This window comes from Alosa pseudoharengus, unplaced genomic scaffold (genome assembly GCF_046254945.1).
Source record: "Alosa pseudoharengus isolate Yale_2024_CS ecotype anadromous, Long Island Sound unplaced genomic scaffold, YU_APseudo_1.1 YU_APseudo_1.1_scf_8, whole genome shotgun sequence".
Lineage (NCBI taxonomy): Eukaryota > Metazoa > Chordata > Actinopteri > Clupeiformes > Clupeidae > Alosa > Alosa pseudoharengus.
Genome location: NW_027468870.1, coordinates 31962181 through 31986920, shown reverse-complemented (window position 1 = coordinate 31986920; position 24740 = coordinate 31962181). Strand labels below are relative to the sequence as shown.

Genomic DNA, 24740 nt, shown 5'->3' with positions numbered 1-24740 from the left:
TTTGTTCACTGCACTATCTTTTGGTTTTACAGAGAACTTAGCAGCCCTAATGTTTCACGTGATATGATTGATCTGGCACTTCTTAACATGAACATGAATACTATAGTTTCACTGTGAAAGATGATGCCCAATAACTACAGAATGGATGTGTCATTAGTCATTATATATTATATATTATACTCTATATATATATAATATTATGTATATATAGTAGTAATAGATAATAGCTGAAAACAAAATGAAAAGCAAATGTTTGAGGCTGAGACAGCAGCAGTAACATGGACACAGAAGTTCCGAAAACGAGCCTGTTGAACGGAATCAGTGTAAATAGGCCACTTGTACTCATACCCTGCACTGTGACATCACACCGCTATTGGGCAGGGGAACCAATCACCATCTGATTTTGGAGGGGGAAGAGGTGGGACTTTCTCAGGTCAAGTGGGCTGTCCGTCCCATGTCTCAGAATCTCTCAGCAAGAGGCTGGGGGGGGGGGGGATCTCTACCACGCCTACGGAGAGAGGGGTCAGTTGGATTTGTCCAGGAAGGAGAGGCAGGAAAAGAAAGGATGTGGCTGGCAGATGAGATTGGAGCACGCAGAGGATTGGCGTGGTGCTGCTTGTTAAGGTCACTCCTCCCTGACCGGACTCTCCTCCAGGGTCACCATGGCGTCCAGGCCTGCGTTGCCGCCGGCAACAGTCGTGATGGAGACAACAGTGTGCAGTAGGATGAGGACGAGCATGCACAGCTTCAGTCTGCCACTGCAGAGGCGCGAGGCACATGACACTGCCTGCCACGACCTCGGCTGCCATGGCGACGACCCCTGGAGCTGGGTCAAAGCGCACGCTGCCCCCATGGATGGGTCGCATCCGCTCCATCTGACGTCACAACACTCTGGTCCCCCACTGCTGTCCAGATCTTCCAACAGCCCTGCAGTACACAGAGAGGAGAGCCTCACACAAAGAGCCAAGGAGCAATGTTATGTCCTTGTCACAAAAATCTGATTTTTTTTTTCTGGGGTAGTCTATTTGGCTTTCCTTTCATTTCATTGTCTTGAGATAAATAACATATAAAGAATATGCAGTGTCTTTCAAAGAACAAGAACAGAAACATATAATTTCACAATGGATTGTCTTGGTGAACAACGCCCCCTGCAGGAGTACCTGAAAACATCATCATATTTTTGGTCACTACCGCAAACAAGCCACAGATAAAGGCAGGTGCAGTAATTGGATAGCAGTGTATTCTGTGTGGTGCAGTGGGTAGTATTATCTATAAACAACTCTGTTGAATAATTCTACAGGGTGCTGTTTTTGTGTGGTACACCAAGACAATTCACAGGCGAACGATATGGCAGGAAGAAACATTCTGCAGAGACATCACCAAATTAAACACGCTCTTACCTATCATCCTATCCTACCAGCATATCAAACCAAAGGAGCTAGATGGTAGATTTTCATGTTTAGTTATTAGATTGTACTGTGATGGTATAGCTAGTTAATAGATTGCATTGTGATCTGTTATCTCACATTAGTCTCTTTCGCATCAGAGGGATTTTTGCAGTTCCAAGAACATAACATTCCTAGAACCCTTTTTTCTTGTGTTCGGACAGGACAGATTTGGGTTCCTATAACTCTTTCAGCTCCTACCTCAGGGCAGGGTCTTTTCCCTTTGCATAGGAACCCTTAGTGACAGTCTATGTGATACAAGGATACAAGGATACAAGGAAGTTTATTGTCACATGCATATAGTTACTGGATGTAAGAAATGCAGTGAAATTATGTCTGGTGTCAGCCTATTTGTGCATTTATGGGGATGTGTGTTGGAGAAGCTTTCTGATGAAATAATGTGCTGTGTATGTAGGGGAGAGGGGGGGGGGGCAGTGTACTTCAAGTATAGTGATTGGTCCAACTCTAAAATAATTAGTGAACGGTTTTGTTCAAAGCTGAAAATGCAACTGTATTTGCATATGTAAGGACAGATGTAGGTTGTTAGTGACAAAATATTAGCTTTCAGTATGGTACGATCTCTTTGTAAATTATGTTTGATAAAAAAAGTCTTTGAACTGTCATGGCTCTCCCCTACTTGGTGGCCCCTCCACCACTGCTCAGGAAAATTGGAGACCTGGCCCTGGTTGTGGATGGCTGCTCCATTTCCCCATCTCCTGAGGTGCGCAACCTGGGTGTTATCCTGGACTCCACTCTCTCCTTCCGGTCCCACATCAACAACGTCATCAAAAAGCCCGCCTTTTACCACCTCAGAAACATCTCATGACTCCGGCCTTCACTCACACATTCAGTAACTGAGACACTCATCCATGCCTTCATCACCTCCCGTCTGGACTACTGCAATGGTGTCCTGTCTGGACTGCCCACCAAGGCCCTTAGCAGACTCCAGTATGTCCAGAACTCAGCTGCCAGGGTTCTAACCCACACAAAGCCCTGGCAGCATATCACTCCCATCCTCCAACAGCTCAATTGGTTGCCAGTCAAGTCAAGATCCTCCTGCTCACCTACAAATCTCTCCATGGACTCTCACCACAATACATCACAGATCTCCTCCACCCCTACACTCAGTCGCGTTCCCTGCGGTCCTCTGAAAAGGACTTGCTGGCCACCCCCCGCACCAGGTTGCAGACTTTTGGGGACAGGGCTTTCTCTTTCAATGCTCCTCCCACACTCTGTAACAGTCTACCACTCCATGTCCGCTCTGCCCCGTCCCTGCCCATGTTCAAAAAGCACCTCAAAACATTCCTTTTCACTAAGTCCTTTGACCCCTAACCCCCCCCCACACACACACACACAATTTGTGAAGCAACCTTGGGTACCATGAAAGGCGGTATAGTCCAAGTTATTATTATTATTATTATTATTATTATTATTATTACTTTAAGTTAGTCCCTCGTTTCTTACGTTAAGTAGTTTCTTCCTCAACTCTGCTTATTGTCGACTGCAGTAGCCTAATACAAATCATAACGTCCGAAAAATGCGTAACCAATGGGATATAGCCTACGCGAAGAATCCCCCAAAATATCAGATGTAATTGCACACACTTTAGGACAACTGGACAGGACAGTTTAGCCCCTCATTTCTCCAATTTAGTGCAATAGGCTACTGCTAGTCAGAATGCTTAGATGACACCATATTCTTAACCTGTAACTTAACCTAGTATGACACGGCAACAATTCCAATGATTTTGTCAGTGTGAACGCAAATGAAAAACGGGTCTTGGGGGAGAGTAGTTAGTAGAACTGATTTAGAACTGGACTGTTCCTAACTACCGTATTTTCCGGACAATAAGTCGCACCGGAGTATAAGTCGCACCAGTCAAAAAATGTGTCATGAAGAAGAAAAAAACATATAGATAAATATGTTGCACCTGAGTCGCAGGACCAGCCAAACTATGAAAAAAAGTGTGACTTATAGTCCGGAAAATACGGTAATTTCCTATAACTACTTGGTCCGAAAGAGACTATTATGTCTATATCTCATATACCACAAATGTGCACCCCCCCCCCCCCAATCCTGTGCTGGGTGATGCTGACCTACCTGTGCAGATGAAGCTGGACAGGCCTCCGTAGACGAGGTCGTCGTTGTCTGGCAGCACAAAGGGGCAGCTGGTCTCCACCTCCAGGCAGTATTGCTTGCACGGGATGCGGCGGAGGCACTGCTGCTGCGAGGTGGGGAAGTACTCAGAACACAGCCAGGCTTTGTACACAGACTAGAGGTGGGATACACACACACACACACACACACACACACACACACACACACACACACACACACACACACACGCACACGCACACGCACACGCACACACACACACGCACACACACACACACACACACACACACACACACACACACACACACAGAAAAAAGCTGTTTCAGTCCCCCAATGTGGTCCAAACACACAGTATGTTACATCAGTGCTTGCAGTGAAACACTTTAGATTATTGTAAGAAAACAGAAAGAAGATGTATATGTATGTCAACATGTTGGTCGTGATGTGGAGGTCTCATTATGGACTGTTCTTTCTAGGCTTTGTCTTTAACAACCCAGGAATAGTGGAGTCACTAGTAAACCCATGACCAGACCAAAGATGGTGTTTTGAGGAGACCAGAGGGCTCAATAATGATGATGAAGGACTCCGTAGATTACACATGGCACAAACACAAGCCAATGCCACTGAATCGTTTCCCAAGGAGCGCAAATACCGGTACCTTAGTTTTACAGCGAGCCTGGGGCGAAGAATCTCTGATAAAAGATGAAATGTAAACACAATGTAGAACACAAATAATGAAAGAGAGAGAGAGAGAGAGAAAAAACAGAATAACTGCAAGAGGAGGGGAGGAGGACATGGTTCAGCATATCAATGTGTCTTTTGTCCACAAAAATATTTTTGAAGGTGTAGCCTACAATTCTAATCCAGTACACTTTTAGTAAAATTCATCAAATTGATCTACATTGAGTCCTTCCTGGCCCTATAAATGGAAACAAAGTGGTTAAGACATATTCATAAACTATTCTAGCCCAACATGTACCTTCAGGAGCATGGAAATAAGGGTGTAACCTAAACAGTTCATCTCAAATATCAAAACCTTTCTGCGCAAATTGCAGTCAAATTCTCATCTCTGTCCAGAGATTTTGGGCGTTTTTGTCCTGCTAACCTCTCCTGCTCATTAGCCGGGAAAGGGAGGGCATGAAGATCTCTCCCCCCGATGCACAGCTTGTGATCTCTGAATTCCACTCAATTCCTGCAGTCTACCCTATACACGCCAGCTCAGTCTGCTCTAATCCCAAATTAAGACCGCGCTCCTTATTGCCCTGTGTTACCCATCTGTTTCATCACAGACACACTCCTGAGCATGAAGGTGCGGCTTCAAGAATAGGTCCCAACACCCACTCTGGACAGTCAAACTCATTTTATTCAAATCTTCCAAACAAACCTATGGTTCTACCTAATCAAAATTACATCTGCTAACTTTGGTATTATGACTATCACACAACACTAAGATAATTATGTTATTACAGCCAATGACATACCAAAATCTTAAATATTTGTCTCAGCACCAGTGTTCTGCCCAATACCCTTTTAATCCTGATCAGGACCGCATCTGTTCCTGTTGGATGCTGAAGACGTCAGCTGTAAGTGTGACATTAAGGGGGAAGTCAAAGTCTAAATAGGGTTTTCAGAAATAGTAATTACAGTACTGGGGGCTATGGTAGCCTGGCCTCTGCTCTGCCAAACCCACAATCACATTCAGTGTGCTTTGGAACGATTCCATTGGATTGCTACTGGGCCTGGAGGGGCGTAGCTAATGAGCATCAATCCAAATGATATGCAAAGTGATTGGATCTGATGCTAGCTCTCATCACGAGTAATCAGATAACTGAGAGAGATAGTCACTAAATCAGACTCACTCAAGCCCAGTAGGCAGACAAGCCAGAACGCTGTCTACCTCAACAAAAGGCCCGGCCGACTCTCCTTATTCTCTCCACTCAATCGATCTGTCATCTTTTACCACAATAGCCATTTTTTGTCAGAGTTGCATTTCTGAGGCAAATGTCCTTTTTTCCGGCTTTTCCTAAACCACTCCCCGCTGGTCGCTGATTGGAAGTCCACCAAAAATTGGATTGGCTGATTCTCATAAATTGCTATTTTCCAGACTATAATCCCAGCAGTAAGTGAGCTGGGGACACACAGTCTAGCCAGGCTAGGGTTTCATAAAAAATACTGACTGAAAACATAACCGCAGAATAGTATGCAATCATGTGGTTATGTGTTTTTTTTTTTTTGTGTGTGTGTGTGTGTGTGTGTGTGTGTGTGTGTGTGTGTGAGTGTGTGAGTGTGTGAGTGTGTGAGAGAGAGAGAGAGAGAGAGAGAGAGAGAGAGAGAGAGAGAGAGATACTGTATACTCTCACACATATTTAGTACACACACACAAACACAAAACACACGCACATATATATACACACAAACACAAAAAATCACAGGCAGAAATTTGCAGTAATTGCCATGCTGAGTGACAGCCATTTTTTCATTCTGCCACGAACAATTCAGCTGTGATAAATCAGAGGCCTTCTCAAACACTCATCCCCTTCCCTAAACACAGACACACATACATGGACACACACACACACACACACACCAAAGTCCTGAAGTGAGTCCATAAGCAAACACTACTGCAACACCAGGGTACTTTCTGTCAAAATAATCTGCCCATGTCTCCACTACTAAATTACACTAAAGGTAGCATAACTTTAGCTTAATATAGCAAGCAACATGGTGGGCTCTTGTGAGGGAACTACAGAACATAGAGTTGGAATACATTTCTTTCTGCAACTCTAATTAGTATGTTAACTTTAGGGGACACCTTTTATCTATTATTAACTACCAATAATGGACTCCGCTGCTTTGTGCTTTGCTGGTGTCTTTGCATATGAGGAGGGAGTGTGTTTGGTAGAATACTAATCTCGCGGATAACTCTCACTGCTAATTTTAGGAATCTGACAGGAGCACAGGCTAATTACGAGGGGAAGCACGTTCTAGTTCAACTTCTCTGAGCCAACAGAGAGGCAGAGAGCAAGAGATAAATAGAGAGAAAGACAGACAGTGTGTGTGTGTGAGAGAGAAAGAGCATGAGAGAAAAAGTGTGCATGTGTTCTTATATTCAAGTCATTCTGTTTACATTGAGCAATCACATCTAAGTAAAGAGCACTGAACAGTTCTTAGTAACTGCATTCAAGCTGAGTTACCCTGAGCTGTAGCTAAGGCAACAAGATAATTAGCGTTGATCAGAACTGAAATATCATAAACATTGTTTCATATCTCATGTTTGCATTGGCCTATTCACAGATCTAGCATACTGAATAATATTACTTCACATTCATATTTTCATCCATATTCTCTTAATGACCTTATTTGCTTAATATTTGGAATTTACTCCGCCTGCATTAATAAAATGAGGATTCCCTGCGATTAAGTCCTTTGATAATTGCTGATAACCTCCGGAGGGGAACATATTGATGGAAACCCCTTCTGTAGCTGCTCCAAATAAAAAGAAATCCTCTCTAATTCTTGTTATCCTCTAAGACATGCAGAAAAAGGTTGCTAGGCACAGACTAGTATCTATGGAGACCGTAGACCCCTCCCAGCTACTGTCCAAGAGGGAGGGATGGAGGGGTCTTCATTAACATCAGATATGGCCGACTCACTGTATAATACTCATGTTAAATAACTCCCTTGACAGTACATTGGAATATCAGAACAAAAAAGAGAAGAGTTACAGTGCAGTCATACCCAATCTGTCAAAATGGCATTTTCCACTTAAACTGTATACATTTGTAACAGATGCTTATGCATTGCAAAACAAATTTGACCAATTCAAATGCAAGTCAATTAAAGGAACCATATGTAAGATTGTGGCCAAAACTGGTACTGCAATCACTTTCAAAATACTGAAGAGCGGTGTATCCCCTCCCCCTCCCCCTCCCCCCTGACTTGAGGTTGCCAACCCTGATGGCGAAACACTACTGACTTCGTGATTAGTAAATAGGTGGAGGGTGGCGCATCAGGCCAAAACACAACATGACATGACAAAACACAACATCAACATCAGTTGAGGGCTGCAACTTCACTTTTTAAATGACAATATCCTGGCCGGACTACTGTTGTCAGTGATATAAGTATTTAAAATGAACATGATTTCTTAATGTTTAGTGACATATCAGGGCCATTTTATGATTAATTGAAATATTGTTCTTACATACGGTTCCTTTAATACAATTCATTCATACACTACTTATTGTAAACAGACCACTTCATGCACGATGGAAGTTACGATGAGGGAAACAATTTTCGTTGGAATACTTGAGCCAGCCCTGATGATTAGATAGATCAATAAAATAAGGGCTTTTCCCCATGCTGGGCCAAAATGCTCTGAGCCTGGCGAGCAATCCTCACACTGGCATTTACATACAGACAGCCACAGCATGATTCCTTTACTTGGTTTAGCCTGACAACCATGCACATGAAGCAACAACAGGGCTGGAGCAAGGTTAACAACATAGCTATTGATGGGCATCTTATGCATTGTCTTGTTCCAGCTTTGTTCAGGCCTAACAATGTAAGCAATATACTGACATAAGGAAACACTAATGCAACAGAATGCATAAACACTGTACATAAGTACATAAACACTGTAGCCTATATCCATATGTGGATCCATGCATGACCATGAGAAGGAATACTATACAGTGATCTGCACTGAGTGTCAGCCATTTTCCCCCTGTCATTTGGAGTTGAGCTGTGATAAATCAGAGGTCTTCTCACCTCCCACGGGGACACACTCCCTAGTCACTCACCAGAGCCTGGAGTGGCTCCATAATCAAATACTCCAGCTCCTTCAGTCACTCTCCTCAACCAGCACTGTAATTAAGTAACACTACAGTTAACCTAACACTATAGGCAAGTGTTTCAGGTAGTGAAAGAAAAACAAATCATTTAATCTCATGCAAATTAATCTAATCTTTTTTGTGATAAACTTTTAATTGTTTTTCAAAAACATGGCGGAGGGGGAGGCAAGTCGGTTACAAACAGAGTATTTATATGACTAATGAATCACATTTTTAAGCATTCATTTAGAACATTCCTTGGTAAAACTATAGTATAATCCACAAATGTTGCTTACTTATTGCAGTACCTACACTGATTTTAAAGGCAAGGAAAAAATCTAAGGAACAAGCTGATTTTGTGGGATATTTTATGTACTGAAAACTGTCACACAGTACAAAAACAGAAACGTCCCCACCGCGTTTTGACCCCGCACCCAAAACAAATGCCGGTTTCACCCCGGGCACCTGCTTTTATAGCCACGGCAACGATGATGAAGCAGCTGGACAAGGACTCCGATTGGAGTGTGACACAAGAGAGAGGATTAATAGCTTCACATTATCTCTGGTCTCTCTGGCGCGGTGCTGCTGCTGCAGACTATGGAGCGTGCCGTGTAGCGCCTGCCTCTGGTGCACACACGCCGCGTCCCTCCTATAGGCCCCCGGGGCTGATGGGGAAATCCCAAAGATCTTATTATCGCCTGGGCCCTCTGATGTGAAGTGTTGGCTCCTCCGCCGCTCGGCGGAGAATCATCACACAGTGGCATCAATCAGAGCCAGAGCAGAGACAGTAAAGGGACTCATACGCATCAGCTTCAACGCGTCATGATGCACTTAGGCACAATGGCAGGAGGAAATGAAAGTTTGCGTCACCGATGAAGGAGTAGGTGCCTGTCTGTGAATGCTGGTGGTATCGGGGTGAGCGGGTTCCTTTGGGTGAGCCGCCCCTTCCTCAGCGCTTTGGGTCCTTATGACAGACGACTGGGGAGAGGAGGTCTGCTCCACAGTGTATTAGAGCATAGGAGTGTGTGTATATGTGTGGTCCTGTTAACTCAAAGTCTTTCAGCAGAGGAAAGCCCATTATCTCTCTCTCTCTCTCTCACACTCACACACACACACACACACACACACACACACACACACACACACACACACACACACACACACACACACACACACAAACACAGTCTTCAGGCTTGATGCTATTTTATGCTCAAGTGCTAGCAGACATTTGACATACTAGGTCATAGCATTCCTAGCCTGGAAAAATCAGAACTCAGTCACAAAGTGAATAGTCTGGTGACTCGATTGGGAAACGTTTGCAACACTTGCATCACGATGGGCACTATGAAATCATTGGTCCAGCCTTACCAATCACATTGATCAGAGATTCCTAATGTTACTTCCTACTTCTTCTTCACATTTTACAACTTTAGAAACTGACAACAAACAGCACCAACAGTCAGGAAACAATGTATGTGGTTCTACCTTTGCTGTAAATACATTTCAGCATTTTTCCAACTGCATTTTTTGATGTTTGCAGGTGTTGCTGGTTCTGTTTATCACAGTAAGTTTCGGTTTCGTCTTCCCCTCCTGTCGCTGATTGGCCTGACATTTTCTTGTTTGAGGGAAACGGTTATGAACTATGGTGTTCCAGACTAGATCTCCTCTTAGAAAGAAGATCTAGGTGGGGGCGGGGCCAGGCTAATATCGTTCAAAATGGATCATAGAGGACTCTGAAAATAAAATGGACTGTCCCACATGTATCTTTCAAGAAATCCCAGATACAGCCTTGTTCATCACATGAGGATTTGTTTTTTAACCAATAATAAAAGTTTCACTTGAAACGTCTGACTGACACCATGTCTGAAGGCATGACAGAGACACCCAATCACAAAGGACTGTTGGAGAGTTGGAGCTCTATGATCAAATACAAGGTGCCCTCTATCTGAGGTAACTCTATCTGAGGTATGCCAGGTTTAATCCACATCATAGCACTGCTGTATTCTTATTTATGGGGCATGTTAGGGATGTCCCCCAAACATACTCATACATAAGTTCAGGCCATTGTTATTGCTTACCACTGATCATTTCCTAAAAATAAGCTCATGCTCCTCATTTATCGGTAAAAAGGCTTATTGATGACAACCAATGACATCACTCAAAAGTGGAAGATATCGAGAAGATTAACTACTTCTTTAAAGGCACAATGTACTTTAGTCCTACTGACAGTAAAGTTAACAGTCAAAACACATTTTCTCTGGAGATGACTCGAACAAAGCAGGTCTTTATATAGTTTGACTACTTGTGAAAGTATGTGCCCATTTTAGACACTGCTGTTGTGCTTGAAAAAGGAGTTTGTTGATGTTTCTAGCCATGGTTAACCAACATGCTTCATTAGTGCAATGTTACATCTGCCAAAGTTGTTCTCACATATAGGCCTACTCATTAATTAGCTCTGAAGAAAGATTCTGCCTGTGAATATCCTGGGCTCTGTGGGTAGGCTTTGTTGAGAAAAAGAAACACACACAATTAACTCCCAAATCTAAAACTACACATCCTAAAATCCAACCAATAAAGTTAATGATTCATCTATCAATCATGAGTCCAAGCAAGGACAACATGCCAGCAGGTGCAGGGACCCTGACAAATTGAAGAATACTGCTTGGTTGTTTAAGAATAGCTTAAAGGTTAACTATGCAGGTTTTTTAGCTTAATATGCAAGTTTTTTAGCTTAATTTACCTTCATTTAACAGCTTCAAAGTCATTGCAATGGTTATATAATGGACTTAATAGACTTTTTTCGGGTTGAATGGTGGCCGTCTCGCTTCCCCCTAGCGCCTGTGAGCGGAAAAACTACCCTTGCAACTGTGGGCCGGCGGGCCGACGGCCTCAGTGTCAGGAAGTATAACAAGTGTAACAAATTGCTTTACTGCATTCAAATACACATACAAACCAGGCACCGGCTAGAAAAAGGTAGCGATGGAGTTTCTCAGACATTCGACATGACAGAGCCAGTGAAAAAGAAGCAAAAACCGAGAAAACAGTAAGGAAATTGCCAATACTGCATAGTTTACCTTTAAGTCTAAACATAAATTCACCTTTAAAACACTACCTGATCAATTTTATTTAATGACATTAATTCAGGCAGACTGCAACATTAACCATTCAAACTAATATCAGTCTTGCCCAGGTAGAGGTTGCAGTATTCCAGGGCAACACAGAGAAAAGGGTATCACCAGGGTGAATCCAGACCTAGAAATCCTTGGTTCATCTCCAATTTCCAAAATGTGTAACCATCGTAAAATTAAAAAATATAGCCTACATCAAACTCTTAACGACTCCTTCCCAAAGTAGACTACAGGAAACATCTTTCTTGCAAAAAATATTTTACATGCAGTTGTTCACTCCATTTTAAAGAAAATAACTGTCCTTGTCGTTTAAAACTGGTGACATCATCAGCACAGCACAGCCATTGGCAGTGCCAACCATCCTCCTCTGTCTGTCATTATAGAAAGCCCGCTCCATACCAGATAAGTGGCTGTGATCAGAATATAATGGTGACACATGGCACTTCATAATTCTTAGACACTCAGTGATTTTGCCATTTAATGTGATACAAAAACACCTTTTTTGCTATAAAGAACAGTTTTGAAATGTTTCATCCACATATGAAATATCAATAATCCCAAAATAAAAAAGGAATTCTTTAAACCTTGGCCAAACATAATAATAAACTAATTCCCCTCATTCTCTTAAATACAGTGTATCACCCAGAAGAGTTCGGTAGCACAACATCAACAAAACAGTTCACCACATTCTAATACAAGGTAAGGTCCTGTTCGACTCTTAAAAATCAGACTCCTTCTCTGCATTTGCACTTAAGGGAATATTCACTGACATCTTTTTTGGTGCATTCTGACAGGCACTTGAATCCTCCATTTGACTCAAGGGGACACATCACAACCACACGACACATCTCCACTAACCTAGCAGCCGCCAGCATGCATTTCTGTCCACATGTGAGCACTCCAAAAAGGTATGCGTATTTCACTTTAAAGGTTTGAGAAATTGGTATGCAGACCAACTTAAAAGTACGGACCAATGGCCTAGGTTCTCCTTTCATACTGTTCTCCTTATCCTTGAAACAATAAAATGTATTTTTTTTTCTCTCTTCTCTGGCTTGGAGTTTAATGGGTAAATAACAGCCTTGCCTCTGTCCTTTGCTTTCTCTCACTGTCTCGCTCTTTGTCTTGCAGGTCTCCTTGGCTGAGTAACCACCTCCCGTCGACGAAATGGCCTCTGCCCAGGCCTGTGCGAGAGACCTGTTATCATTTACCAGGAGCCAACACACGGGAGAGTGGACAGGCGACGCATTGGGGATCACACACACAAAACAGCTCCTTTAGGAGGGTCAAGAGAGACATATTATCCACTCCAAAGACCACAAATCGGTGGTGGCACCTGATCCTAAAATGCCACCAGTCGTACCTATTCACAGCCGCCACGAGGAGCCTCCATACTCATTATTCTAGTCCACTGCCTTCAAGCCTCACAGAGGGGAGTGCTGTAACCCTGAATGTCCTACCAGGGTGGTAAAAACATTCATCCCCCAAGCAAGGGGGCCTCTCCTATGGCAACCAGACTGGACATAAGGCATTTCTGCATTATGCAATAAGGTTCATGGCTGAACAACCGCACATTTACCTGAGTAGCTCTGCTGACAATAAACGCTTTCTCTCAAAGCAGCTTGGCTAGGGGAACTGCGACAGCCTTTTGTCCAGGACGTGTCTTGATCTGCATCAGACAACTTGATAAGAAACTGACAAAAAAAATGCTACAATGTCCCTCGTCTTCAGGTTGTGACATGGCTTTCACCAATGACAAGGAGCTGTGGGGAAGTTGAGAGAAGCAACAGTTGCCATCAAGGACATAGCCAGAGAATGGACTACACTGGGGATAGCTGCTTTACTACTGCAGCAGTATGGTCACCTGCTTGGTCCAGTAAACAAAGCGTCTATACCCATGGGTGGAGAAAAGGTCAGTCAGAAGGCAATCCCAGGTTCCCTACTGTCCTCAGGCTCTGGTAAAGGCCATCTGTACACAATGGCTAGAGGAGCTCTAGATCCCTGCAGTGCTGTAGAAAGCAGGGGAGTCCCTATTAGGGCTACAGAGCTGGGTTCTCACCATAGTGCTGTAGAACGCAGGGGAGTCCCTCTAGTCTAGGGCTACAGAGCTGGGTTCTCACCACACGCAGGGGGAGAGACTGTTCAGGTGCTGCTCAGAGGGCAGCTCTCTGGATCAGGGATGGTTCACGGTGACATTCTGAGGGGCAAGGACTCCAGCAAAGCAAAGAGACACTCACACAGAGGGGACCCCCCCCCCACCATCAAAAAGTCATGAAGTGCACTTCTGCAGAAAAGTACAAGTACAAGTGCAAGTACCAAAACATTCAGTGACCCGAAAACGCCACCCACCCCACCACACATACACACAACCTTGGATGTGACAGGAATGCACTGTGGTTGTATGTTCCCGACCAATGGGGAAAAAAAGAGTCTGCACCAGCCCAAGCCTTGGAGGATGTAAAATGTATCTAATTTAGAGTGAAGCATCACCTGAAGCTTGCTTATTGTCCCTCAAGTGTAAATAGCTCTGGATATAATATTTTGCCAAATGAATACATGTAAATGTCCTGTATCTCAGGTTATTGTTAGGTCCGCGGTGTGGCTGTAACAGACAGGCAGCACTGACAAAGTAATGGCTGTCTGGCTGTCTGTGTTTCTGAAAGCCTCTCTGCTCAGTGATGTTTGCCCTACTGGAGAAGGAGAAGTTCTTCTTTAGTGTGAATCCTGTGAGAGGGACTGACAGAAAACTGTGCCTTCCAGATAAGATGGGCCAAAACCGTTATTACTTCTGTGGAGTGGGACAGTCACTTCAGCAACAAAAGACAGCTTGAAGTGCCCACCTTTGACATTAAGGAAATGGCTTGGAATTTCTAAATCTGAAGACAATGGCAGCATAAAACACAAAAGGAAGTGATGTATATAGTGACTCAGACAACAGTTTAATGTATTATAAAATGTAAAGTAAACAGACAAACATTATGTCATCATATGTGCATACTGTGACATATTGTGTCATAGGCAATAGGCTGCAACACAGTACAGTACCATACAGTAGCAAAGACTATGGAACATCTTTATGTAAAGCATAACCCTTGAAATAGTGGCAACTCTTTGTCATGCATAAGCCAGAATGTGTGTCTCGTCTTATGCCAAATGTATTCCCTATGTGGTCTTTGTATTTTCACAATCTAACACGATAGTTTTAGCACCATAGACCGGTCACAAGGCTAAGGACCATGGGAAAATACATGACAATTAAGTTGCAATTAGCAATATCTGTCAGTGGGAGATGAGCTGCGATGAGTGGTATGTTATTTCATTTGAGAGTGCTTCAGCCATTGTGGCACAGCCGTTAGAATCTATAGTCTGAAAGGCCCTCTTTTCTGTGAATGTGAACACAGTAAGACATTTGTCCTTGAACAAGTATTGTGTGCGTAAACATGTGGGGCTTAATGCATATTGCCTTCAATGTATGTGTGTGGTTCCCTCAGATCAGCTATGCGTACCTATATGCAGACCCTGCAGAGCTGTCACTCTGACACACTCCGATGCACTAGGAACACTACTGTATCAATCTGCATGTACAAAGAGGGATGTTTAGAACCTCATTAACTTTACTAACAAGCTCGCTCAAATCAAAGATCTAACTGAGAAATCACCCAGGGCCATCTTTAATTGACATCTAAGAAACGTACAATTTCAAAACTTTATCAGTTGTGTTTCTGTTTGTGTTCTGTTCTTTCGCTCTGTGATATGGAAGATTTTTGGAACACATGTATCCAGCAAAGAGGCTAGTACACACATAATGTTACTGTTAGAGAAAACACATTATGAAAGTAAGTGTTATGCTGGTGCTGGTAATTACTGATGTAAAATTACTCAAACAGACAGCAGTATGAGGAATGGCATAATAGCAGCAATCACAGTGGCGACGCTACTAGGACAGCAATATCAATATTATTACTGGGGTCTGCAGAGGCAGCATCTGAACCAATCACTGGGCACACTATAATTAGGCTTGTTTGGATGCCAGTCAAGTAGTTCTTAGTCGATTCTCAAAAAGTCATCATCACTGGAGAATCCATTTTAAAAAGTCTCTCCCCACGAGCCTGGCTTATTAGGGGGAGTACAGTAATGCAAAAATTAACCGGGACAGGGCAAAAAGGACAACGCGGAAACGGCACGTTTCAAGCATTAATTTCACAAAACATATCCAAAGTCTTGAAACAGAAAGCAGCCGGAGGGAACTGTCATTGAAATGTGGGCGACTGATGTGTTTCCATGGTGTTGTTGTCGTTGTGAGAGGCTGGGGTGTGATGGATTGGATGGGCACCATCATCAAGCCACCACATGATGCTGGCTTTTTCATTCCTCTCACTGTACACCTGAAGGCATCTCTGGCACTGCCTTGTTGCTGGCTGATCTAATTACCAAAGAGCTACAGTGGTGAGTAAGGTTTACAAAACTCTAGACCTCACCTCAAACAAACCATCATGCTATATCCTGCTTTGCTTGGACCACTGTGTGTCTGCAGGTGCACTTAAAACATGCGGGAAGAATCGCTATCAGGTTTGTGTGAGGGTGGAGTAGACTAAAAGCCTTACACTCACATTAAAATGGTGGAACATGTGGAGCAGTCTTTGCCTGTTGTTCGAGGGCATACTGATACTGTCTGCCTTTTGTTTCGTTGTGCATGGCTGGCTGTCATACACAGAGGAGCTGAGATAGCTTGCAGAATAGTGGCTTACATGATTTGACGCTGAACTTTCAATCGTAGAACGTCAAACTTGACAATATACCCACTACTGATTATGTAAAGTGATAAAGCATCTGTTTTGAATAGCGTTTCGATTCCAGCATAAGGGAGAAGGAAATCTGGACCAACCACAAACGCTGGACCCACCATACATTTCAACATAATGCAGACCACACAGAACATAATTGTGCGTGACTACTGATACTTCTTCTGTTAAGTAATTAAGAGATTTATGTTTTCTTTCAGCAGTGCAGGGAGGTGAGTAAGAGAAATGGGGAGAGACAGTGACAAAGAGACCAATATGCTTCAACATATTGAGTGGTGCACCTGGAGAGCGAAAAGAACTAGGACAGACAGTGCACTCACAAACACAGACACATTCCCTCCTTCTTCCCCTGACACCTTGATCCTGCACCCTGCACACACACACACACACACACACACATACACACACACACACACACACACGGCCAAGGCCAAAGCCAATATCTTATTTAGTTTTGATCAGCAAAGGCGCTTGGGTCTCCATGGTCAGGCAGTCTAGGATCACCACAGGTTGTGCAACCTGTATACCTACCTACTCTAAAATGAGTAGGGCAGGCCTATGTAGTGTAGGCTTTCAGAACATGAGTTCAGTGCCTCAACTGCGTCAGCACATTAAACCACAAAGGCCTCGCCTCACCTCTGTCCCCCCGCTGTCACTCATCACACACAACCTCTGACGCAAGCCCGTGAGCTTACACACACTCACACGCGCGCTGTGGTGGGGGAAACAAACCCTTACCTTACAGTACTCTGTGTGCGATCTGACGGAATAGTCCTCTGATAGGTACTTGAGAAAGAGGAGGTCGAACTCCTCATATTTTTCCTGAGCATGTTGATCCAGCCTAGCGTACGCCTGGACGCACGCGCTGCACAGATCCCCGTCTTCCTCTCCGCCGCCGAACAGTTCCCGGATGACGTTCGCGAGGCTGCAGTTCAATCCGTCCGGGCTCGCCATGCCCTGCAGCAGGTCTGCCACGGAGTAAGTGTCACAAAAAGAGAGGCTGAAATTCCGAAAGTATTCCAAGAACATATGGGGGGACATGACCGCGGAAGCTGAGAATGATCCCATGAGGCCGATTTTTTGCCGATACAGAGCCATGCATGAGGACTCCAGAGGCGTCCGGCTCTGGGGGTCAGTGCACTGAGGAGTGGGGGGCGCGGATTTGGTCTGATTGCTAAGAAAAACACATTTATCTCCCCCGAGGACCGGCTGGGCCCCGTCGGTGGCGTTGCCCCAGGCTCTACGCTGGCTCCTGTCTTTGGACTTGAGCTTAACTCCCGCGCACAGCCAGAGGTGGTCAGAGAGAAGGACGGTGAAAAATAAGAGAGATGCCAAAGACATTCGCCATTTCTGTACCCTCTCTGAGTCGGTACATGGTTTGTCGCTTTGTTTGGGTGCACAGCAAATTTTTACCACAGCGTCATCTTCCCTTCGACACATCCAAGCACCCCTGATCATATTTTAGGGGGGGAGACAAAAGCGAGCTCAGATGGGCTTGTCACCTCCGCAATATATCCCCCAAAACAATGTCACCTACCTCGTTTGCAACATGATGATAGATGTATTTGTCCACGCTGTTGAATCGAGGGAATCAAACAACTGTCGAACCACTGGCCTTTAATTTTCACAATTCATAACAGAATGAATACGACCGGCGTAATATTCCCTAAACAGTCTCAATTTAGACATGCCGCGAAAGCCGACCGACATGTCCATCGCCAGTTGAGCATCATCCAGGAAACGCATAGCAACGTCCAGTAAAGAAATCTTATTTGAGAATGGTCCTCTTCAAATGGTCAGGCATTGCACTTATTTTTTCTTCCGAGTGTGGTGTAGAGAGCTGTACCTCCTCATCATCTTTAACCCTGTTCCGCTGGCTGTTTCAGTCTGTCGCCATCTTCGCTTTTGCACAGAAAAACCTTGAGATTTTTTAATTGAAGGCAGGGGTGGGGCGCCTGCGCTCTCGCTCTCCTCCGGAACGCCTCACGTCCTTTCCCGTGCCCATTAAAGAGGGCAGAGCTCCATTCATCCCCAACTTTTCATTCATCCCCTTTTCTGCCACCCTTTCTCTCAGGAAGGCGACACCGAGGGAAAACGCAAACACGGGCTGTGCGCCTCCGTCTGCGGCCCCTTGATCAGATATGTGCGCAATTTCAGGTACCAGGGCAAGTAGTGGAGGGCAAAATAGGCTCCGTCTTCGCGTGCAGATTAATAGGCTACTGAATGGCGTGTGATCACAGAGCTGGGTTCACCTCAATTGTGCGAGATTACATCGATTTCAGTCGTAAATATAGATGTCAGCCAATTTAAAACCTGTACAGCGCACGGTCAAGTCCAACCACTTATTCGTTGTTCAGTGTCGCCCAGCTTTGAAAAAAGCCTAGATTCAGATATTAAGTGTGTGTATAGAATATAGAATTTAAACACGGGTTTAAGTATATTGTTTCCCTCTGCAAACAAATATAACATGGCGATGACAGGTACGACATCTATGATGAAGCCTAATTCAAGGTCCTGGTAGAACTGCATAAGGCTGTCTGACACAGAAAGTAAAAAGGCCAGTGAGAAATTGTGTGAGCAAAATCTAAAATGCAAAAATGTCCAGGAAAACTTTTAGTATGATTTGAATTTGTATGGCATAATTAAACAATTTGTTTTTTTATCTTATTTAAAGTATTTGATAATTGAAAATGGATAAACAATACCTTTCTTATTATTATATTATATGAAGCAAAACAGATCTGTTTGGATTTTCATAAAGCATGGCATTTTACTTTTATTGATGAATCTTTCTTTTTGCACATGTGAAAAGATGTGCCCAGTTATTCTGCTATGGAGTTGTCCTCAGCTCTGCTCTCCATATGAGAGAGCCTTTCTTCCCTCTTCTCATCACTACTACTGAGTCACTGCAATCCCAACACATTAAACTGTAGGCAAGAGTAATGGCCTGCAATGATTCATTGCTAGACTGATGGACTATAGCACATCACTGTGATTTAGCTAACTCATTTGTGCACCTCCACTGGAGGCACCTGATGAATATAGATCCTCACAGACACCATGTTGAAATATATAGCTCCTAAAAACTGTGAGTTACATTCACAGCCAATTCAGAGTCGAGACAGACGTACCAGGTAATATTTATAATTGGTTCTCAATATTTACCATTTAGCACCACAATTGATTGTCAGACAAAAGCAAATTGCATTTTAGATTGTTTGATCACTCAATTTTAAGCAGTGGAAGGCCACACATATCCCACGGCCAAAATTGTATGGGTGCAGGATCCAGCACATCAGTATCCAAAAGAATAAGACACCATCCACACACCAGATAGCTCTCATTCACAGAATCTTGCGTGTGGATCATCTCGTATTATTTTGGATCTCTGAATTTGACTAGGCCATGCACTGAAATGAGAGCTACATTATAGCATAATTGTCTTTCTCCACCCAAAGAGTTCATTTGACATCTGCAAGCAAGTTCCAGGAGAATTCTTACTGTTACAGTAAAGAGGTTACATCATGCTGTTTGTACCCTTAATGATATATTCATTAACACAATTTTAATGGATCCTAATGATATTTCTTATACAAATTTGAGAGAATAATCTATTGCCACCCATGTATTAAAAGAAAAGTTAATATGTTTTTAAATAAACCATAACACAATATTGTATTTTAATTTAAATATTGTAAACATTGTAACTACATTCCAAAGGTATTGTCAGGAAAGATAAGTCAAGGCATGATTTCCAGTAGTCTTTAACGAGACCCATAGTTTGAGTCAAAACCCCCATAACACACTGCTGAGAGATCATTATAATTTCCCTAAATGCTGGATAACTGGTGGATGAGCTGCATTTGCTAGTGCTGTGGTTTTTTAATCATAATACTTGCGATACACACTTTCAGGTTGTCAAAGCCAGTGAGCTGGACTATTATACCGCCCCTCTGTTTGTGATTGAGTGTGACTGCATGAAGAATGGCAGGACCACAGACGGTGCTGAAGACTCAGATAAAGCTGGAGTCTAATTGAATAAGCCACATGATCCACATGCCAACTAAATTACCAACAGTGTACACAACCTTGACAAAGGCCATTTTGATTTTCTGGAGTGATATGATTCCTTTAGGCCAAATTAATCTTTTAGTTCAGAAGTATTGAGTATGAATGGTGCTCTGCTCTCTGTGAGAAGCCACACACGATTCTCCCATTATCACCCTACAATTTAAAGGTGCAGTCAGCGATTGCGCATGACGTTGCGTTTGTTTATGTCTATGTTTATATTTACATTTCTTAGCCGACACTTTTGTCCAAAACAATGTACATTATACCAAACAAAACACACCAGAGAGGTAGCTCACCCCTCCCTTCAGTATTTCCAGAGAAACTCCACACAGTGTTTAATTTTTGTTGGGGGACAGGCTGCCCCCACTTTCCAGTTTTCAGAGCCAAGGCTGCAGAGACCAAGTTGTTTGACAGTGCAAGATGGGCGTCTGGCTGATCATGAGGAGATGTTTGCTGAATGTGACAAAAAATTTTATTGGCATAAAACTGCGTATCGCTGACTGTGCCTTTAATGTATGAATAAGTTATTCTAATGCAGACACATTTAATAAGGACCAAGTTTAATTTGCCCTAGTTTCAGTTTCTCCTCCAGTAAACTGATTGTTCTCTTAGGTGAACAATCAATGGCACATACTCAATATGGTGGGATGACAGGCCTAATTAAAGTACTTTCTCAAATGGCCAGATGTCTACTCCTGTGCTGTGGCAGCTGAATCACAGCCTGAGAATAGAATAGAATAGAATAGAATAGAATAGAAACTTTAATTGCCACACAACAATGTTGGTGGTATTTTTTGCTCGGTTCAAGCTGCGTTCAGCATACAGAGAGTGGACTGATGGAAGGTCACAACCAGTGATGTTGGAGGCTTTGGTGACAACTCTCTCTAATTTCCTCTTGGTGCGACTGTCAGAGCTCCCATACCAGACAGTGATTGAAGATATGATGATGCTTTCAATGATGGCTTTGTAGAAGAGCAGCAAAAGGGTTTTGTTGACATGAAACTTTTTCAGTTGTCTTAGGAAATAAAGTCTCTGATTTGCCTTTTTGATAAGGTGGGTGGTGTTAATGTCATTTCAAATTATGGCTGATATGTGAGCCAAGAAATGTAAAGGAGTCAGTCAAGGTTATAGGCTGTTCACCTATAATAGACGGGGCTTTGGTGTTGGCCACCTTCTCATGTCCACAACCCATATATCAATCCCACATGAAGCACAATTTAGAGACAAGAAACTATCGTTTATGCAGCAGTGCAGTATGCTAAAATAATGCTTAGCCATTAACAAGTAATTTGTGGTAATGCTTAATACATGTCTCTCACTTTTGAGCACATGTCCATCCCTTTACTTATGTCCAAGTTTTCTAAATTCAATCATAATAGAATGGAATGTTGCATACAAACTACTAAAACTACAAAAATGGTTGCCAATACAACACTTGCAAAGACTAAGACCCTCACACAACAAAAGACCCTGTCAAAGCATCAGTAATGAAAACCTTCATGGGAATCAGACAGACTTATTTATCCTAGTATAAAACTTTAAGGATGAGACAGACACAACTCATTATTGTACGCCAGTACTGTATGAGAGGGCAGTCACAACAGACACAGAAACAGACCCACACAATATTGACGAATGAGATAACAACATACATTTAGAATTTAGAATCTTTGCATTGTTCCATATTTCTTGAATTTCCCCTTGGGGATCAATAAAGTATCTATCTATCTATCTATCTATCTATCTATATATCTATTGATAACTGGCTGTGTACTGTGTTGTGTAGGCTAGTTACAGTGTAACAAGCACTGTATTGTATTTGTTGTATAGGTTTACATATTATGGTTTGCTTCATCGTCACCGTAAACTAACCATTATCCTATAACTGTGTCCATATCTGCACATTACTCCAACTCACGTCTTATGTGAACCTTATTAAGTTAGCCTACCATTAATCATGTTGTTGGTCCTTATTTCATATGTGTGTGCACACTGAAACACATTTGAGGGGACTACTTGAATATCTGGAGTGGAGTCCTTGTCTTATGTCACCTGTGGTTAGGGTTCAGGAGTCAACAGAAGTATGAAGAAATACAGGCTTGAGGGAAAAGCCCTTATGGAGATTGGACAGATGCTGCACTTGACTATTTCCCTGAGGAATTAAAACCACAATATACTATGAAGACAAACATTACAAGAATTGAGCGCATTGTTTTCAGTACTAAGGACAAGTCCCCCGTCAGTATTTGTTTAAAAAATGCCCCATACAAGCTTCCAGGCTATTATTTTAACTGAAGGTGAATGCTCTCTGCTCCAGGGCTGTATTTATAGCTGTCTCTGCCCTCAAGTAAAGCAGGCCATTTCCTGAGGGTCCTCAACAAGAAGTGAGGCAAAATGAAAGTGTAGAATGAAGATATTCAATTTAGAAAGTTACCTTCAGGACACTCCCCGGGCTGGCAGCAAATTTTGTCACTTCATTCTGAAGTCAGTGGTCTTGCATCCACTGACAGCTGGTTGTAGAAGTGAATGTTAATTTTGAAGTCAATGGTTTTGCATATTGACCTTCGTTCTGGTGATCTGAAGATTTTGGGCAACCTATTGTTCACAAATCTGCCAGTCGGTGCTTTCTTGGTGGAAAGCTCTTTTGGAAAAGTGATTTCTAGTGAACTGAAAGGTTAATTGCCTACATCAGTGTAGATAGTCTAGATAGATAGATAGATAGATATATAGATACTTTATTGATCCCTAAGTTTTGCTACCCATGAGTCTTAAGTGTTGTCATGGTAGTTGCTATAACCTGACTAAATAGGAAAGCAGAAATATTATTTCTTGTTCAAATAATCTAATCTATAAGCCAAAAAATGGGAATACTGATGATAAAGAAGCCTACCACTACCAGTAACATGCCGAGCAGTAGTCTACATTTTTATTTATTTTCTATAATGAAAATCAATGAATCCCCAATCCCACCTCAATACACTGCTAATGTAACGGAGGCAAACTGAGCTAGCGTGCTAGTTGCCCGTGTAAATCCTCACAGCCCTAACCTTTAGAACGCTTCTAACCGCTGAGTTGGAAGCCTGGGCTTTTAGCTCAGTGGTTAGAGCGTTCAACTCCCATGCCGGTGAGTGTTGAGGTGGCGGGTTCGAGGGCTGTGAGCGGCGGACGAATTACGACCTCTGTTACACTCGCAGGGTCGGACTGGCTATCTGTTTTTTTTGCCGGTGGGCTGACGCACCTTTAGGCCGATAGAATATACAATTTAAAGGTTCTTTAAGTCTTGTACGCAGTTTCTGAGCTAGAAATTTTTTTGTCACATACAGCAAACATTTCCTCATGATACACTAGCTGCCTGTCCCCTGAATACACTATATTAAAAAAAATGCAGTCCCTGTGGACAGCCCAGGCTCCAAAAACTGCAACAAAAACAGCCTGGTCCAGCCTGGACCATGAAACATAACAAACGGTGTTCAAAAAGGACAAAAAGGACAAAAAGGATGGGTTGAGATAAAGCAGAGCTGGAAATTACTAAATGGGCATTGAAAAAACAACTTAGGGCTAACCACAACCACTCAAGCAGCCAGTAGCCTAACAATAAAAGCTAATGATCTTGATAATGCTGCCTGGAAATACTTAATGTATTTTGGCACCGGGAAAACGCCCAGTATGCCAGATGGCCAGTTCGCCCCTAAACTATGCTAGCCTAGGCTACATACGATAGCCTACTAAAATACATCAAAGTGAAATGAGTTCATGTAGCTATACTGTACTCAAATTTACCAGCAATGAAGGTAGTATAGGGGGGGACATATTTACAGGGTTCCCACGGCTCATGGCATTTCTGAAATATCATTGAATTTTAATCAAGTCTATTCCAGACATGAAAGTCAGGGAATTTGACACTTCACAAATTTAATTAAAAATACATTAATACAAATATATTTCCAGGCAGCATTGGTGTTTATCAGGATAATCATTATCTTTTATCGTTATTGGCTGCTTGAGTGGTTGTGCCCTACCTTGTTTTTTAAATGGCCATTTATTCTTGACAGCTCTAAAACAAGTAATCGATTCTAGAACACTATGCGGCTGATCTGAAAGCTTTGGTCGGTGAAGTACCGGTATTTTCAATGTACCGTTCATTGTACAGTAGGTCATGGAAATTCAGAGTTTTTGCCAGGTAAAAGTCATAGAATATTACATTTGACTTAGAGTGGTGTATTTACAGCAACAGGCAACAAAGTTTCCCTATATTTATTTTGTGTTTAAATTCTCCTACTGTTAAGATTATAGATTACAGTTAGGCCTAACACAATCTGGGTAATTTAGCTCTTTACAGTAGCCTAGGTG

The 24740-nt window shown here is 42.8% G+C and overlaps 1 protein-coding gene across 1 annotated transcript; it reads right to left on the bottom strand.

Moving 5' to 3' along the window:
- Positions 1 to 500: 500 nt before the first annotated feature.
- Positions 501 to 17777, bottom strand: nalf2 (NALCN channel auxiliary factor 2). Its single transcript, XM_076274674.1, has 3 exons — positions 17058 to 17777; positions 3546 to 3717; positions 501 to 927 (listed from the first exon to the last, which is right to left on the bottom strand). Exons 1-3 carry the CDS (start codon positions 17775 to 17777, stop codon positions 626 to 628), a joined length of 1194 nt encoding a protein of 397 aa, XP_076130789.1. The 3' UTR covers positions 501 to 625.
- Positions 17778 to 24740: the final 6963 nt, after the last annotated feature.

Coding starts and splice junctions, on each gene's coding strand:
- nalf2 (XM_076274674.1), bottom strand. CDS start 17,777: ATGATCAGGGGTGCTTGGATGTGTCGAAGGGAAGATGACGCTGTGGTA. Junction 3,718..17,057: donor CGCACACAGAGTACTGTAAG/GTAAGGGTTTGT, acceptor TCCCACCTCTAG/TCTGTGTACAAAGCCTGGCT. Junction 928..3,545: donor GTCCAGCTTCATCTGCACAG/GTAGGTCAGCAT, acceptor TGTGTACTGCAG/GGCTGTTGGAAGATCTGGAC.